Source organism: Pundamilia nyererei, unplaced genomic scaffold, assembly GCF_000239375.1.
Source record: "Pundamilia nyererei isolate P.nyererei 1_Seehausen unplaced genomic scaffold, PunNye1.0 scaffold00010, whole genome shotgun sequence".
NCBI lineage: Eukaryota > Metazoa > Chordata > Actinopteri > Cichliformes > Cichlidae > Pundamilia > Pundamilia nyererei.
In genome coordinates this window covers 6616129-6631958 of record NW_005187411.1, presented here as the reverse complement: position 1 = coordinate 6631958, position 15830 = coordinate 6616129, and the positions used below count along the sequence as shown (strand labels likewise).

The 15830-nt window shown below is 43.0% G+C and overlaps 1 protein-coding gene across 4 annotated transcripts in view; it reads right to left on the bottom strand.

Annotated features, from left to right (window-relative positions):
* Positions 1 to 8192: 8192 nt before the first annotated feature.
* tmem260 (transmembrane protein 260) overlaps positions 8193 to 15830 on the bottom strand; it is a 26557-nt gene continuing 18919 nt past the window's right edge. For 3 of the 4 annotated variants that reach the window (XM_005724033.1, XM_005724031.2, XM_005724034.1), the window contains exons 10-16: positions 15630 to 15802; positions 14195 to 14366; positions 13576 to 13715; positions 12827 to 13003; positions 11819 to 11872; positions 11464 to 11548; positions 8193 to 11348 (exon numbers count right to left, since the gene is read on the bottom strand). In XM_005724033.1, coding sequence (XP_005724090.1) covers positions 11088 to 11348; positions 11464 to 11548; positions 11819 to 11872; positions 12827 to 13003; positions 13576 to 13715; positions 14195 to 14366; positions 15630 to 15802 — 1062 coding nt within the window. In that variant the 3' untranslated portion in view covers positions 8193 to 11087. The remainder of the gene's footprint in view (positions 11349 to 11463; positions 11549 to 11818; positions 11873 to 12826; positions 13004 to 13575; positions 13716 to 14194; positions 14367 to 15629; positions 15803 to 15830) is intronic. The other variant, XM_005724032.2, reaches the window with a different exon arrangement.

The following is a 15830-nucleotide window of genomic DNA, read 5'->3' as shown; positions in this document are numbered from 1 at the left end:
TCGACCACTTTTACTTTACACGTCATTTTAAAACCAAAAACGTTTTCATTTAGCCTCACAAATCCCCAGTTTTAGCTATCAAAGTCAGTGGCAAGTACTGCGTATGTATAAAAAAATAATAATAAAAAGTGCCCCCCCTTCATGGTCACAGCTGGTTATTACTGCATTTTAAAGTCAAAATATGTAGTTGTAAAAATTGCAAAAGGCGTTCCTTTATGCTTTCTCAGTTATTCTCCTCTTCATCTTTCTCGCTTCTACATCACATACATATGCCAGGATGACTGACTAATCTGTTTGTTAAACATGTGTCTTGCCTCTGAACTCCCCAGCTGCTGGCCAGTCAGCCAGCCCAGGGAGATTGAAATGTTAAGAGCGGTGAAGACAGGTCCACTAATTAAATTCCCCAGGTTAATCCCAGCCGATCCCCTCACCACACTCTCCAACCCGCAAGGAGACAGGAGGAGGGCAGAAACCAGGGGGAACAACAAACAAACAAACATTAAGCGCTAACAATGGATGCATGAAAAGAAAAAAATCACAACAAAACTGGATGAGGAACTGAAAGGACTGAAAAACCACATGTGGTGAGTCTCATTTAAACAAGCAAGCATGCAGACAAACATGCATCTGTGTGGGGAAGGGTGCAATAACTTCAACAAGCATGTGTAAAGCTAAAAGGCCACGATATTGGAGGAATCCTCATAAACAGCACACGAATGCTCATCTACTGCTTCCACGTTGACAGCCATCACATTCCCAGGACTGCTTTGAAGAAAAGTTCATCAACACCAACCTCAGCCCTGTCATCGTCTCAGCATGTACAGTGGTCTCACGTCTGACCCTTTGCCACTGTACAACCGAGGACAGCTGACCAATGACTATCAAACTATGTGACCTTGGCAGCATCACAACAGGTGCTGCATTCCACCTCCTTAAGGTGTCACAGCTTCAGGTTGCAGAAACTACTTTCAAGCTGGCCTAAGAAATAACAAACTGGCTTTCAAAGAGGTTTCATCGTGACAGAGACCAATATATGATCGCCCAAAACAATAGACATGAGCATGAAGTAATGACGAAAGAAAATGAGCTTAAGTTGGGAGCTGTCAAGGCTTTATACAACTTTTAGGGCACAAACACCATTACAGACAGAAAACAAATCTTGTCTGCCTTTCTACAAATCAAGATACTTACCATGTCGTGAGCAATGGCAGAACAAAAAGAGCACAACCTCTCCCAAGGCAGCTCACTCTCTGGACAGTATTTACTAATAAGGAAATAATACTGAATTTTTTATATATTCACTTTGTTTTCTTTTTTCTTTTTCAGCATATTTTAAAGAGGCTTTTAAGCACAGTAAAAATCAGATACTTTAAATACACAAACATTATGCAGATGTATGTAATGGGTAACAGGTACTGATTTATAAGTACCTGGACATGAATAACTTGAGCTCATTATAAAATATCATATAGTTCAAACTAAATAGGCAGAATATTCACTTTCTCCTGACAACACTTTCCTTAAAGCTAAAACGGTTTTCAGTCAATTTCAAAGAAAAGCAGATATGAAATGCAAAAGTGAGGTCAGAGGTCAAATGTGACATGATACTGTATAACCTCCATATACCAGTATAATTTCATAAATGTTGTCCATCCAAGCAAAGGCAGCAGAATTTTAACCACAGTTGTAAAGATAAGATATTTTATTAAAGTTTGACCTTATTTGAAGAAGCGCTCAGCGCTCCAAAGTACTGTGATATTTACAATCCCCTCCAGACTTTAACTGATCAAGCACACACATCCATACATATGCAATAATACTAAGTGCAATAATCCTTTCTGTCATCGTTGTATTTTTACTCAGTTGTATATAGTATTTGTATTTGTATTCTATTTTTATCTTATTGTATGTTTATTTTATTGTATTCTACTGTATATAGTATTTTATTCTATTCTGTACAGTTGTGTACTGTATTTATTCTTATTGTATTCTAATTTTTGCCTCATAACTTTTGCACTGCCCACTTCCTGCTGTGACAAAACAAATTTCCCACGTGTGGGACTAATAAAGGTTATCTTATCTTATCTTATCTTATACATGCCTGTGTATCAATACAAACAATGGAATAGCTCTATATAGCATTAGTATCATTTTGACCTTCAAATCAAGCTACTGACGTTGGCGAATAGGTCAAAGGTCAGCTGTTATATCTTTATACTGCATTTTCTATATGTTGACGATACACGCCACACTTGTAAAAATCATAGTTGAGTTTGAAAGATTTTTGTCAATTTTCTAAAAATAAATTATTGAGTTGACCTTGAAGGCCTGAGTGGATTTAAGCCAAATTTTAATGGAAAGTTTAAATCATAATTCACTGAAAACTGAACAAACTGACACGTACGCAGGCAAACGCTACCATAAACATAAACATAAATAATTACTGTGATCCTTACTCAAGCACACAATTTAACTATAAATACCAAAAGTAACTGATTTTTGCGTTGGCATATCATATATCATTATATGATCCAATTATTATAGATAGGATGATGTATATGTGTAATTATCATTTTCATTAAAATAGCTAAATTGCTAAACTTATACCAGTGAGCAGCAATTCTGGCTGTAAATGTAGCAAAGTAGAAGTCAGAATATATATTTCTGAAACCTAGTGGAGCAGAAATGTTATGTTCAAACAACACCAGACTGTTATAGTTAAAAATGAATGAAAGACACGTGCAGAACTTTCTGATACATCCACAGCAGATGCTTCATAACAAAGAAAAAAAACTATAAAAGTGAAAACATTTATTATCGTCCCAACTGATCTACAGCGTTGAGCAGATGAGGTGAATGCAGGAAGTGTAGATTACAAAAGGAAAACTAGAGCAGGTGCTTTTGTACAAAGTGGGTGTGGTTTGGGGAAGATGTGGGTGTACGACACAGCGTAGGCGTGCTGCGTCACAGACACCACGCGCCTGCGTTGTGGCTTCGCTCAGAGGTGTAATGCCTGATTAGGGGATTACAGGAAAGTGCTTCTTTGCAGTTCTGTGAGAAACAATTATTAACATGTTGGTGTCTCTAATCCTGGATAAACACAGCTTTTCAAGAACAACAGCGAGTCTTTCTTCCCCTCTTTTTTTTTTAAAAAAAAATCCATGTTTAAACCCTGTAGTCACTTGAACTCCAAAGCCTAACTAATACCAGCAGAGGAGACAGGCCAGTCTTGTGGAACATTGTCATTACAGAGGTTGTGCTCTTGGTGGAAGACATGGCTGGCCAGCAGGCCTTCACATCAACAGGGAAATCCAAATTTAGCTTGGGGAGAGAAAAGCATTGTGCTGAGCACAGCTTGTTGAAAGGGAATTAGACTGAAACATGTTCACAGCCTGTAATCTTTTATTTGTTTGTACACTTGTCTCATGTAATCTGCTTTCTAGTAATGCAGAGATGATTTCCTAAGTCATGCTGGGGAACCAGTGGATAATAGTTACAGGTGGGCTGTTATCACAAAGCACCGGAGGTTCGTGCAAATGTCAAGTTATCCACTTGCGATTGATGGACTCATAGGTCGCTACGAGTTTAAGAAGGAATTGTAACGAAACAGAAAACAGCAAGATTTTTCATAAAGTCGATGAGCCAATGCATAAAAAGCTAATACTTTTATAGATTTATGGGAATGCATTCAATATTATAAATGCTATTTAGTGCCAGTTGTGCCTGATAACAGTCAAGCAGGAAGCAATCAACCCACTGCTGATGCCTGAGCCACCAATCTACACACTTACAGACCTTCCCACACACACAGACACACTTTATCATTTCAGTGTAGCCTGTGGCTCTAAAATACAGCACATCAAAACAACCTGTAAGTTTCATTTCTGATGCCCTTGAAACCTGCTGACTGGCCATACTGTCCACTACCTGACACTTTGAAGCGTGCCTCATCTCAGTCGTCTCCTCTGCCGCGTTTCTGTGAGGTCCTGAGAAGAAACGATGGACAACATGTCACGGCCTCGTTTTTCCTGCTATGTCAGTGTAACAAAACCCTCATGCACCAAATTTGAAAATTCAATCAGTGGAGAAATTGGTATTCCTCAAACAAACAAAAAATACATATCTATACTGCACAGACTGGATTTTTTAAAAAGTGTGTAAGCATATCAGTTTGCTTTTTTGTCTCTCTTTTTTACCTCGGGTTTAAGTCAGTTTCTACAGAGAAAGGGGGCAGGGCAAAAGCAGTCCTAAAGGTGCTGGTGCTTGTATGTGATGTGGGGATGTGTTGTGCCCATCTGGCAGGACAAGGTTTAGCCCTAATCCCAGAGCCCCTCTGCAGGGGAGCCCCAGACTGTTGATCACTGCCCCCCTGCTGGTTCCTCCACACCCCTGACCTCAACACCACATAAACGCACAGACTGCTGGCAGAACAGAAGAACACAACACAACTGCACATAAACAGCAGAGCAGTGGTCAGCTTTACACTTCCATATTCCACTCCGGCAAATAGTGCCTTATGATATTCAAGTTGCAGGTCAGTACTGAGTTCGGTGACCACTAAGTACACACAGGCAAAAGTGTCCGCTGCACAAACAGAAACACAGAGGAAGACGAGAAAGAAATGTGACCCTAACAGAAAGGAAAACAGAGAAACATACCCACACACATGCAGAGGGCACGGAGAGACTTGTTTTTGTGAGGCAATATGGAATAACTAATTTATCAAACGCACAACTATAGACAGAGTAAATATACACACACATAATTACAAAAACATAGACGGATAGGCAAACACACAAAGACACCCAGAAGCAGTCACCCAGCCATACACACCACACACCTAACTACTGATAATCCCCCAGACACAGGAACACACACACACACTCACACACACATACATACAGAGCATCATTATGTTTATCACTGTGAACCAGCCCACCGACACCCATCATTCTAATTCCATTTGTCTGTTTAGATTCGTTTTGCTTTAATCCTCCCTTGTTTGTGCACATCTGCAAGCACTGCAATAGTACAGACCGAGAACGAGAGGAAGAGAGAGAGAGAGGTACAGAAAGAGACAGAAAGCAAAACAGAGAGAGAGAGAGCTCACAGGGAGCACTCTCCCTCATGACATCCTGGTCCCTGTAGCTCCAGCAGAAGGGGCAGACAGGCGTATCTCCTTGCCCAGGGAGAAGCTCCCTGTCCCAGCCACGGAGCCGTCGCCAGGCCCGGAGGCCCCTATAATCACTGCAAACAGTCAAACATCCAGTCACACAGGCTCTTACACCAACACAACATTACAGGCTTTTTACACAGTATTACACCACATCTTATTATCCCATTCAAGTCCCTCTATTAGCTCAATTGGATGGTGGGATTTTCATTTGTAAATTGGGGGATTTCAGATTAGCTTGTCTGTCAGCGATGAAATGCCCCCTGAGACTGTGAATTATGTGACCAATCACATATGAATCAATGCTTACGCATGCTGCAGCTGCATGAATGGATGGTGTCAGCAAGAAGAATTAAAACAACTTTAACCTAGATTACGTGTTGGGTGTACAGTACACATATTTAATCAATGGTCACAGCTGCAATGCACAAATGCCACCGTTTCAATGTACACCCCACAATAAGCAGTGTAGGCTTTATGTGGCAAATAATATTCAGGTCTAATGGGGAATTATTAAAGAGATAAATATTAGCTTCCGTACACACCTAGCAGCAACATTATGCAGAACTGAAGCTGGTTGGTTGAAAGGAAACGAATGAATTACCCTCTTCCTCCCCGGGCCTTCCATTCAGATACAGAGTGAGGGAAAGAGAGGCAAGAGAGAGGAAAAAAGGCACCCCGAGCTAGTCGAGAGACCCGGCAAATTATGAAAATGCCTCTCTGTGTCCTAAATGGAGGCCGAGCTCTTTAATGTGGCACAAAATTAGAACCTGGGGGAGGAAGTGTGGCCCGCTTGATTGGCGAAACCCCTCCTGGCCCACTACCCCCCTTCTTCTCAAAGCACACTGAGATATTATCCAGTGCCTAGTGGCGCTCTCTTGTACTGGGAAAAGTGAAGGACCCCAGAGAGAGCCCAGGGGCGTCCATAAAGGTGCCTAATTTGTCAGTTTACTCCTCAATTATTTAAATAGATCTAAGAAGGGAGCGGAGAATGAGGCTTTTTCCTGCCTCTTCTCAGTCAAAGCAGAGAGACCTTTCTCCACGGTAGCCATTTTCAATTACGCTCCGCACTGCTGTCTTTGATATACAGAAGTGCTGTAGTGGAGCGGGGCTGTATCAAATAAACAAATGTGTGTACACAAGATAACAACGGGAACTTGGGGATAATATTCAGCCTGCTCGAAAGAACTCAAAGTTATTTCACATTTACAAATTTGCAGATTAAAACAAACTTTGTGGACACGTGCACACACAGGAAGCACACAGACACACGCCGAACGTTTTTCATCTGCTAAAATGTCACGAGGGTATGATCGTACACACCGTACATGTACACTTTTATCCGTGAGGATTAAGGTACGGTTTGGATACAGGGGAGGGACCTATTGTTACTCATCCCTCTGCTCTCCTGTCCATCTACACCATCAACCTACAACCTCATCTCCCGCTATCCTATCAACCACGCACACCCAGCTGGAGTACCAACTCCAACAGCCTGGCAATGCCACCTCCCCGCCAGAGAGACCACTGGAGGTATATGGAGCCTGGGGGCAGAGATTACCAAGCGGTTGAAAATTGATCCTGGAAATAGAGATGTTGTATTCCCCAACCCTCTGACCTCTAATCCCTCGGATATCTTCCTCTATTGTTTGGTTTGATTTACTATTGGGAGGAGGCTGTGTGGGCTAAAGAGGACCAGGATGCTGTGAAGCTGCAGGGGGGTCCACAACCTGATCACTCACAGGTTTTTGGTGCAGGCAGGTAACGGACCCTCTCTTTCTCTAACAGCTGTGCCACAAACCCCAAGTGAGATAAACTCATCTCTCAAACAGTAAATTTCAATAAGCACTATTTATACGTAGGCAGCATTGGCAGTGCAGGATCCAGCTGCAGTACAACGGTATAGGTGCAACTACACAAAGACATGAGCAGGAAGACAATGTCAGTTTTTTTTAAACACAGTAAAGAAACTTACAAATACAACATACAAACAGTAACACAATGCAGGGCACTACAAACACCTGTACAAATAAACTTGCACACATGCTGCACCTGACATGCAAACACTGGCCGCCACACACTGTGGAAACACAAATCAAGAGTGATGGCAAACGGAAACCTGAGAAAAGTCAATCATGATGTCAACACAGACTGATGTTAATGGGCCTAATTCTACGCAATACACATTCAGGAGAGCAGTTAATTTAGCTAAGATAACAGTAGTGCTACCTCTGAGAGAAGTTTAAGGTTACAGTGTGCCTGCTCACAGGAGTTGGTGTTTCAGACAAACCTGCAGGCAAATGTTGTTTTTTGAATACATTTGCATGAAGGAAGTAAAACTCTTGAGATTTAGAATGACTTTTGTGGTAGAGTCCAGTGCACACAGAGGCACTGCATGGGTCCAAACTCAGCACCTCCTTACACTTAGACAAAAGTGAGGACTGTTTATCTGCTTTAAGTCAGCTTTTTTACATTTTCTCATACATGTTTACTTGATACATACAGTACTGTCTTCTATCTTTACCTCTTGCATTCATGAAAAATGCCAAAGGTAATACAGTTTAACAAGTACAAAATAGTATTTTTGCACCAATAAGTAGAGTCGCAAAGAGCTATTAGCTGAAAACTAGGCATGTTTTGGCATGGTGTGCAATGTGTCACAAAAAAACTGAGGAAACTCGATGAATAGAGGACAGAAGAAGTGGCAGGCCTCAAAACCATCTACTGCCTAACTAAAGGCTCATCAGAAAAGGTCTCAGTGGCTGTTAAGAATTCCTTCTTGTGGAAGGGAAGCAGGGTGAAAAAAACTGAGGTATTCCAACTTAGACAAGAACAGGACTGGAAATCAGTAGTGGAGGGATGAATGCAAGCCTGGCCTCCCCAGAGCCTGCACCTCAATGTTACCAAAGGAGTGTTGGATCATTTTGACAGAAGAAAAGGCAGACAGCATCCAGAGAAATATTACTAAAGACAACTTAAAGAAAATACAAGAAAGCTTGCCTACGAGAGTTCAGGCTGTGTTGAAGAATAAAAGTGGTCATACCAAATATCGACTTTCAAGCTTGTTAGAAATGTACAAACTGTTTTTACCTCATATACTGTATCTCCATGTACGCTTGCATGTTTCAATAAACTGCTCAGGACTTGGACAGTCACTTTCATGACTAAATCATAGTATGAAATGAAACATACGAGTCTTAGGAGGAAAAAAAACATTTCTTTTTGCATGGGACAGCAATGTTAAGCTAACAAATATGTGCAGACTTTGGTAAAAGGCATTGGCAACCTTTACAAGGATGGGTGGCACCTGGTAAACATCCTTGACACAGGTTTCTCATGCTTAAGAAAGGGATCTGAAGGCAAAGTTTTTCAGAGTGTAAGATTTTGCAAAATCTGTGGCCAGCTCAGTATATCATGCCTCTCACACCCTCTATTCTCTTCCCAAACACTAACCAACACACCCCAGCCCTCCGCCTCCTTCCACTCCAAGCTCCCATCCAGCCAGAGAGAGGAGTGGAGATAGGCCCAGTTGCTAAAGCTGTCTTTTCAGCCCCTGCTCCCGCTCGGTCTATCTGAGATACACAGCAAGCGGAGGTGTCGCTTTTCCGCTGGCATTTCGGACAGTATCTACTTATAGACGAGAGAAAAGGAGAAAAGAAAAACAGAAGGGGTATTATCAGGGAGGGATGAGAGCAGCAAAGGCATTTTGTCTTTTTATTCCCCTCCTAAGCCCTGGGCTTTGCTCCCAATCCGATTGGTCGATACGGCCAGGGATGTAAATGAAATGCAAAGAGGAATAAGGCTGGCTTCCCATCTCCAGTGTGTGCCCCCCTAAGTCCCCCGCCCCTCTTTCTCTGTCTCACTCTGTCTTGCTCTCTGGCTGTTTATGGCGTTGTGTTTCTGTTTCCCCATTCACAGACTTGCTGCTCTCCCTGTTTCTGTCTCACCCTCCTCACTCTGCCTCTGCGTCCTCCCCCACTTCGCGCCTCTCCCTGGCTGGGCTCACAGCTCTTATCTCCTCAGACGCCCCACATTCCAGCGTTGCCGTGGCTCCCTGCCTGCATCCCTGGTCACGGCGATTCCATGGGTTCCCACAATCCTCGGCAGCTTGCTGATTTAGGGTGGGCAAGTGACTCTCAGAAACGGGAGAGAAGAGGAACAGAGGGGTTACGGAAAGACAGAGTGAGAGGGGGTGGGAGGCGGGGAGGGTGGGTGACAAGAGGGGGATGATAAAAGGAAAGTAAGGTAAAAATAAGAGGGGATGAGCCATGTGGCAGCAGATAACTGATGTAAACATTAAACTACACCAATACAGTCAAGTGAAGTTAAAAAACACGATTTAAACTCGCATTATTCATTTGCCTGCAATGTCAAAACAACAAATATGATAACATTTTTGATCAAAAATACTACATTTCGGAGCAGAGCACAAAAATACGTAAAAAAATCTTTATTGAAATATTTTAATCTGTAGAAAGCAGAATGACAGTTTCCCCCTTGTTTTTATGTGAAACCAAACCATCTGCGCTACAGCAGGTCGAACCTCATCATCCAGCCAGCTGACAGCCGCTAACCAGGCCTGCGAACACAGAGGGCAGATTACATTCGGAGAAAACTGCACATGCACTCACTGTCCCTCGCTTTCCGCTGGTATCTCAAACAGCAGGCTTCTTCAGAAACGTTTTATAAAGCTTATGGCAAAATGCTGATGTGACCTCTGCACAACAAATTTCATGGCACGAGGTTCATTAACATCAACACTAACATTTTTAAAAACAGTGTGTAACCGATGCGTCAGATACAAGGGCGTACTTCAGGGGTGTTCTTCAAACAACCCTGGTCCAGTCAGACTAAGTTTGACGGCACCTCTTCCCGACATTCACAGACCTGAGATTCCATTTTTCTGTGAGTCGAGTATTGAAAATCTTGCGTATCTGCGTTTGTCCGTGAACTTTCCATGACTTTAATGTCCATGTCTCTCTAATGATCAAAGCATTTTGCTTTTCAGTGTGCCGATCCTTTTATCGAATAGGTTTATGAGCAATTCTGGCAAGGAGAGGGGGCTGAGTGGAGATTTAAGCATGTTCTCACACACATGCAGACCCAAATCAACATAGATGCCCACATGGGCACACGCACGAACGCACCTCTAAAAGGGTCCCTGGCATTGTGACATTTCACATTTCATTTAAATCCAAGAGGGATTACCGCCCTCATGTTAGGAAGGAAGAGAGAGAGGGGGGGGGGTAAAAAAGCACTCATCGAATCCATTAGTTTTAAACATTTAAAGGACCATCTAAGATAGACTGATGGAAGGATAGAGGGGTGGGTGGGTGTGTAGGGCTGCCACTGATGTGGAGTGAGGCTGCGTGGCACAGCACAAGTCTGTCCTAGATTAAACAGCCGCTCTAATCCCCCATTTCTGCCCCCAAATTGGGTTTCCCTCAATCTCGGTCTTGCCATCCTAATGTGAGAAAAAGAAGTAGAGCAGAGGCTGAGGCAGAATAATCAGCACGTTAAAAGCTCTGAGAGCAGAATAGGAAAAAAAAGGGGGGGGGAGAACGAGATGTAACGATAAAGCAATTGAATGGGTGACTTTAAGAGAAGCGTGCAGAGCTTGATTGAGGTCAGGCAGGGCTTCCTAAAGTCATGCCCTGCCGCTGGTCAACTGTAAACATTCATCAAATGAGACGTAGCACAGTGTTAGCTCTGTTTGGTAACTTCAAACAAGAACTTATCCACCAGCATTTCCCTTCATTTCAAATTCTGACATACAAGTCCAATTTGGCACAGTACATTCAGCCAAACTTAACACCAGTGCACCAGTCTTGATCCACATAGAGCGTCACCTTAAAACCACACAAAGAGGCACATTGGCTCAGCCATAATTTCCATTGTTCCAGCTCCGTGGATCTTATGGGGTTTGCCTCCGGCTCTGTCGGAATCTGTCTCTCTCTTGGAGCAGGTGAGTAATGGCTGAGCGGATGGCGGGTGCCTGGGGATCAGTGGGATCCTTCTCTAAGTAAAGACTGAAGTGCTGGACACTGCAGGTCAGTAGGCTGTCTGCACTGTAACCCCTGTGACCGGAGCGGAGCAGCCTCTCGCAAGCCAGAGCCAGGTTCTTGTCCCAGTTTGGAGGATAGTCGGAGTGGGCCTCAACAATCTCCTTATATAGCTTCCCGGCAATAAAAAAAAAAACAGAGATAAACATAAAAACATTCATGCTTTTCCTGATGCATTTTAATCTGCCCTACTGTGGTAAAGTGTTTGCAGGTGGGGGTCAGACTCACAGTGTAAGACAGCTCAAAGAGGCGAGCTTTCCCCTCTCCCTGCATCCTTTCAGCCAGGTCAAACAGAAAGAAAGCCGTCTTCATCCTGAAACAAAGCACGCAGGCTCAGGGCTAAGTGCTGGATGGATGAGCCATGCAGATCTACACTCTCAGACGCACCACTCCAACGGAGTGATTTATGTAGATGCCGGCACCAAATACATTGTACGTGTAGATGTTTTACCACACAAGACTGGTTTATGGAGATGTTCTGGTGGGGCAATATGCATCGTGACACAGCTTTTTATTTACGCTCGAAAGTATACATCCACTTCAAACAAGAAAACTAGCATCCGCTGTAAAGCATTCAGCATACCTGGCTTGCCACATCTCTTCATTAGCAACACGCTCCCAGGATGCAGGATGGAAACTGTTCATACATGGGGAGAGAAAAAATCTTTTCTTTATCTAAACCACCTTCAGGCACCGCGCTGGCTTATTCACAGTTCCACTAACTATAAATGATTATTTATGTGAATATATTGTTCCACTTGGCTGTGCAGGTTTTGATACACTAAACATCAATGTTTGCTGCATAAACATTAAGTGACTGAGCAACAATACCAGCTAGCACATTAGACATGGAGTAAAACCACATCTGCCTTTTTTTTCCCCACTTTGTTGACTGTAAACACTTGACCTCTTCTTCAAAAGAATATTTTAGCAGGGTTTCCGAGCTAATATTTGGCTTGTGGGCATCGGCAGACACGCTTGTCGTGAGGGTGCGGGAAATAATGTCACAGTATTCAGCCGTGGATATCTGAGTGAATGAAGGGCTCCTGGCAACAGCAACAAAATATGGAGCTTTGACTAATTCCACTTTTGACACAGTTATTGACAAAACGCAATAAGAAACTCATTATTTTTCATCTTCAGTCTCATTTCAGATGGCTAAGGGCCTAATGTCTTGCTCTGGTAAAATTCACAAAGAGCTGGATCACAGCATGGAGAACAGAGGACAAGCCCACTGAGGGACGTTCTGTGGAGTCTGTGGAGGGACGACTGAAGACCACAGAGAGAAAAGTGAGCACTGAGATTTTTTCTTTTCACTCCAAAGGATTTGTTTATTTTCTTGGCCAACAGCAGACCTTAAAAGTTAAACCATGCTAATTTTTAACCATTTAAAAATCAGCGACGCTGAAATGTTATGAAAATTCAAATGAAGATCAAAGAGATCTAACTTTTCTAAAAACATTTAACAGGTTAGGTTGAATTTCAGAGCAATGAGGATAACATGACATCCCCAACACCAATCTAAATATAAATTATTTTAATAGTATAATCCAGGCTGAAATACGCATGAAGGTAAGAGTTAACTGTTAACCTGTTGTGTGGATCACTCCAGTTATAGATATTGCGTGTACGATGAGCCCACTCTTCAGGGTGAAACTGCTTCTGAACGGGCGCTAAGTAGTCACACACACCCAGGGGCCAGCGGGAATAACTGTGTTCCCAGCTCAGGTCTCCATCAGGAAGCCCGATGCAGGCAAACACATCCCTCCTGCAGAAAAACAGAGACAAACTCTTAAATAGAGGCGTGCCCTCAGTCTTTATCTCCGGGTAGCTGTTTATAATGACACACACAGTGACAACATGGAGACAGAAATTTCCTCACATCCCAGCACCTTCTAGGTTCCCATCAGCCCTGCGCTTCTCACAGACCCCGAGGGTTAATCCCGCAGGTCAGTGTTGCCCCCACAGAGATACATATATGTTGGCCTGGCAAACACTGCCCCCTGGTGGGCTTGGTATTAACAAGGCACTATCCAATTTCTGGATCTCAGTTCCTCCTGAAGGAGTGAATCATGGGAGCAGCAGCAAGTCCACCAGAGACCGTTTAACCAAATCAAGTAGATTAGCTGACTTTTGTAGTTCATCAGACTCCTTTTATGGCCTCAACAGTTCTGTGGGCTTATCTTGTGCTTGCACTGTGTCGACCATTCTGCTGATCTCTGCCTCATTAGATCACCCACTTGTTCATTGTTGCCCTCCCAATTCACTCACTCTCTCTCTCTTTCCATTTAACATCCTTTTATTCCCCCTCTGCTCTTTTCATGTGTCTGAGACACTCACTGCGTGTTGCGGGACAGAAATTGATCGAGACTGAAGGTGCCTTTCTCCTCGGGGTTGACCGGGTCCCACCAGCGGCCGGGAAAGTGGATCCCAGGGTGGTGCTGTGCCAGCTTGGCCACATACCAAGCATATGTCATCATCTAGTGAGAACAAAGAGCACCACCAATCCCAGAGAAATATTTATAACCAGTCGATTATCAGTTAAACAATCATCAGAGCAATTAGTTTAAAGGGATTTTTGTGTCATTATATCTTAAAGCAACTGATGAATCATAGTGATAACATATACAAACTAATAAGTATATAAGACAACACAACCAATTTATAAGGCCTCTACTTGCTGACTTAAGGGTCTAATTTACGATTTTCAATGAATTTCTTTCAGTTACCACAAAGCTGATTTTTACATTTTGCCAAAATATGTAAAACATTATATTATCATGAGAAATCACACTTCATTCACATTTTGTCCTTTATTTTTTAAATCTCTTTTGAATACAGTGCGGTTTTAATGGACAAGAAAAATAAGACAAAACAGTTTCGTCATAAATAAAATTCCTTAACTTATATTATGAAGGAAAAATCTTTTCAATACAGGGAACAGGGAAAACCTCCTGACCTCCTGATCAACCAGGCGTACATCAGGCCGTACGCCCTGGCAGTAGTGCAGGTATCGCAGAGAATTTCCAGGCAGATCTCCTCTGGTCAGGATGATTGAGTCTTTGGAGAAGGAGGCCAGAAGCTCCCTGCCGAACCTCTCCACCACAGTGTTCCCACTCTGATCACACTCCCTAAGATCATCAGCACATATGCAAGCAATTACTCTACACTAGCATCAAAACAGAAGTTGCATTTTCTCCCATTTTAAAAATGGTTAAACACATCTTTACCCCTGCTCAGAAGTGTGTGTGAGATGTGTGCAGCAGTGTATATGTGAGTGTCTGTAGGTACGCTTTCAAGGTGCTCTGAGGGTAAGTTGTCAGTGCCCCCGCCCCTTCCCCTCACTCTAGCTGCCTATCTAATCGTGGGGAGACAGGTGTGATGGGTCTGACAGCACAGGCCATGCTCTCCCCTTGATCAAAGCCGCTCAGTGATGGCTGTCTGGCACTCCCCAGCGCTACGCTGGTGTAATCTGCCTTCTCGGACAGCTAACATCTCAGACTGAGCTCTGAGAGTAGAATCTATGTGCTAACCGTGCCTCTCTTTAGCCCCTACCATGGGGTGAGCAGAGAAAAACCTGACATGTGGAGTTCAGACCTGCAGTATGAAGCGCAGAGAAGCAAAAGAGAAACAAATCAGGTTGACTCAGGAAAAACTGTGCATGGGGATTTTAGAAGGAGCTAGAAGAGGGGAGTTTTTACATCATTTAAAGTTTACAAAGCAGAAGTATTTCACTTCATTCTTCATATGCATTTGGGTTCAGTGTAGTTACTGCAACATGAATAATGTAAAAACATTAAATTGACAGATACATGGATTGCAGAGTATCTGAAAAGAAACCGTAAGACTCGAGCAGTCGGACACAAAAACACTATTAGAGCCTGAAATCACTAATAGCCTGTAGAAGAAAAAAACAATGCAGCTACAATAATTATGTCCACTGTGATCAAAATCTTTGCTGTTAAGAATTAGTTTTCTAATTGTCTCCAAATTCAGACGTTACAAAGCCCTAACTCAGCCCTTTTACTGCAAATATACAACAGTGGAAATGGAACTGTAAGGATTTTGTAAGGAGTTAAAGTTGGATTTTTAAATTAAACAATGAGAATACATTTAAAGTGCTGCCTTTGCGTTCCTTTGGTAGTGTCTTCATTCACATGCAGTGCAATTCTGAGGCCGGGGCCAAAATGAGTCTAACTGCAACAACACAACAAATCTTCAAATTTAAAGTCAGCATTTTAAACTCGTTGCTTGAAATCTACCATTTTAGTCTTGTGCAATGAAAACCACTGTTGCACACCACAGTAATTCCTGACTGTGTATCGACAGCACTGCAGATTTTCATCACACCAAACAACAGCAAGCTTGTTACTGTTAGCGTGTGCAATAGTCACCTGTGATTGGTGTGCACCATATGTGCCAGCAGAGCTGCAGTGAAGACCCAGCCTGTGGTCTTCCACAACCCCCCATAGCCCAGCCTCCTCTCCAGCCCAGCTAGAGTCCGGCTCAAGCCGAGGCCTGCCAGCACACACACTGCAGCATCGCTCTGGAGCCAGAAACGCTCAACCTGCAGGAAGTGACCATACAAGTGTATA